Genomic DNA, 2,044 nt, shown 5'->3' on the forward strand with positions numbered 1-2,044 from the left:
AGGTGTATGTAGGTGTATGTGTGGGGGTGTATGTGTTTGTATGTGGAGGTGGGTGGGTGTGTGTTGGTGTATGTGTTTGTGTGTGGGGGGAGGTGTGGGTGTATGAGTGGCAGAGGTTGGTGTGTTTGTTTGGGTGTGTTTGTGATGTGAGTGTGTTTGTACGTGGTGAAACACCAAACCAATGTGCCAGGATCTGGACAATAAGTGTTTAAGGATTTATTGTATCTTATCTTCGGAGGAAGAAGAATATGTTGCAGGTCACAAACAAACAAACAAACAAACAAAAAACTTTAGAGAGCTTAAATCAGTGCTTGTCAACCTTTTAATAGTCAGTGCACTCTTTAGCTTCTTTTAAAAGAGGATACAGTTTTCATACAGCTCACCTACATGTATTTCTAAGTGGAACATAAAATAATTCACTGTCACAACTTGTATGGTCCCCACCGCCCATAAAAATTACCAAATTGTCTACAGTCTTCTTGTAAGCAATTTCGCCTTGGTTGGCAAGCGCTAGATTAGGTGATTATAACTGATAGGGCGAAGAGGCTCAATATTGAAATCAAAGAGGTCATAGTAATTGAAATTTTCTTTACTTTCAGTTGCGTCATTAATCAGATGGGTAAATGAGGAGTGCCTATTTGACTTATTGCGTTGACTGTGTTATAGATGATATTCGGGGAGAGAGTGGTTGGAGGGCGCCACTGGTAGGTCCTACTTCTTTACTTTCCATCTATTGTTTTTATTTGTCTTACTTTTTCCCCAGCACTAAATGACTATTATTGTGGCATCTTTTTACTCAAACATTCAAAGAATGACACTGGAGTAAGTGCAGTTTCAGGTGCTCAAGCTAGAAAGAAGGAGTTTATGAGTTTTACTGTTTTTTAATCCTGAATTTTTGTTTTCTTTACTGGTTCAGGAAGGAGGAGACAATGTGGAGTTTGTACGTACTCAACTGCTTCAGCTTGCAAGAACAGTTTCAGGACATGGTGAGCTCTTTTTCTGAACTCGCTCGATTTCCTTTCCACACCCGCTCACTTGTTCTACTTTTTTCCTTTTTCCTCTGTCATTTCCAACTTTTTTTCCTGCTTCTTCCATGCATTTAATAACACATTATTCTCTCGTCTTTCTTTTCTTTGTTTGTTTCTATTCAGTTACACCTCTAATCTTTGACACTTGAAATACCTTATTGTGTTGCAAGTGCCATAAAACTCTTCCTAAAACTAAAAGAGAATTAAATAACCATTTTTATATTTATGTTGTTCTCTTTACTGAAACTATAAACAAAAACAAAAATATGTGAGGCATTGTGAAATCAGGCGATCGTCAAAATAATAAAATCGAAGAAATGGGCATGAATCCGCCAGTTTGGCAAGTTTTATTGACTTTTTGTTTTTAGGCTCAACACCTTTTATGTCCATATAAAAACACATTTCCACATGTATTTGACCTAAAGACTTAAATTAAAGGCACAAAATATGTAATTTTTCAGTTTTCAAGGACTTTCAAGCTATTGAAGTTACCAAACTATGGCAACCATTTTCTCACCAATTTTACCACTGAAACCAGGCAACCCCCACATTCTTCAATCGCAAATATCTCGACATCTATTCAAGTTAGAATGTTGGGTTTTTTTTTCATTGAAAGCAAGGCAAATGAATATGCTTTTAGATGATATCAGTAACTCCGCATGCCTATAAATTGACAAGCGCCCAATTCCACCGCGTCGTAACACATATAATAACAGACTTCCCACAACTGTTTCCTCTGTTACAGATAGCATTTGCTGAGAAGATCCAAGTCACGGGCCCCTCCTCTTACATCCACCTACTCCAGGAGGCCCACCTGTTGCTGAGCACGCACCCGATGCACACTGTGATCAACGACGTGTCTGTGGCCGCCTGTCTCAGCACTGTGTCCAGACTTCTCGGGGATTTCTACTCCATGTGAGTCAAATCTCGTTCTTACATCATTACGACTTGTGTGAGCAAAGACACATGCGTGCAGAAGCCAACATAAATAAGCCAACATATACGTACATGCAACC

General features: G+C 39.0%; 1 protein-coding gene across 1 annotated transcript in view; it reads left to right on the forward strand.

Annotated features, from left to right (window-relative positions):
* Window positions 1-2,044, forward strand: part of LOC101856989 — a 23,643-nt gene that overhangs the window by 7,834 nt on the left and 13,765 nt on the right. The window contains exons 9-10 of the mRNA XM_005110310.3: window positions 917-986; window positions 1,774-1,943. Coding sequence (XP_005110367.1) covers window positions 917-986; window positions 1,774-1,943 — 240 coding nt within the window. The remainder of the gene's footprint in view (window positions 1-916; window positions 987-1,773; window positions 1,944-2,044) is intronic.

The sequence above is a fragment of the Aplysia californica genome, unplaced genomic scaffold, assembly GCF_000002075.1.
Source record: "Aplysia californica isolate F4 #8 unplaced genomic scaffold, AplCal3.0 scaffold00873, whole genome shotgun sequence".
Taxonomy (NCBI): Eukaryota; Metazoa; Mollusca; class Gastropoda; order Aplysiida; family Aplysiidae; genus Aplysia; species Aplysia californica.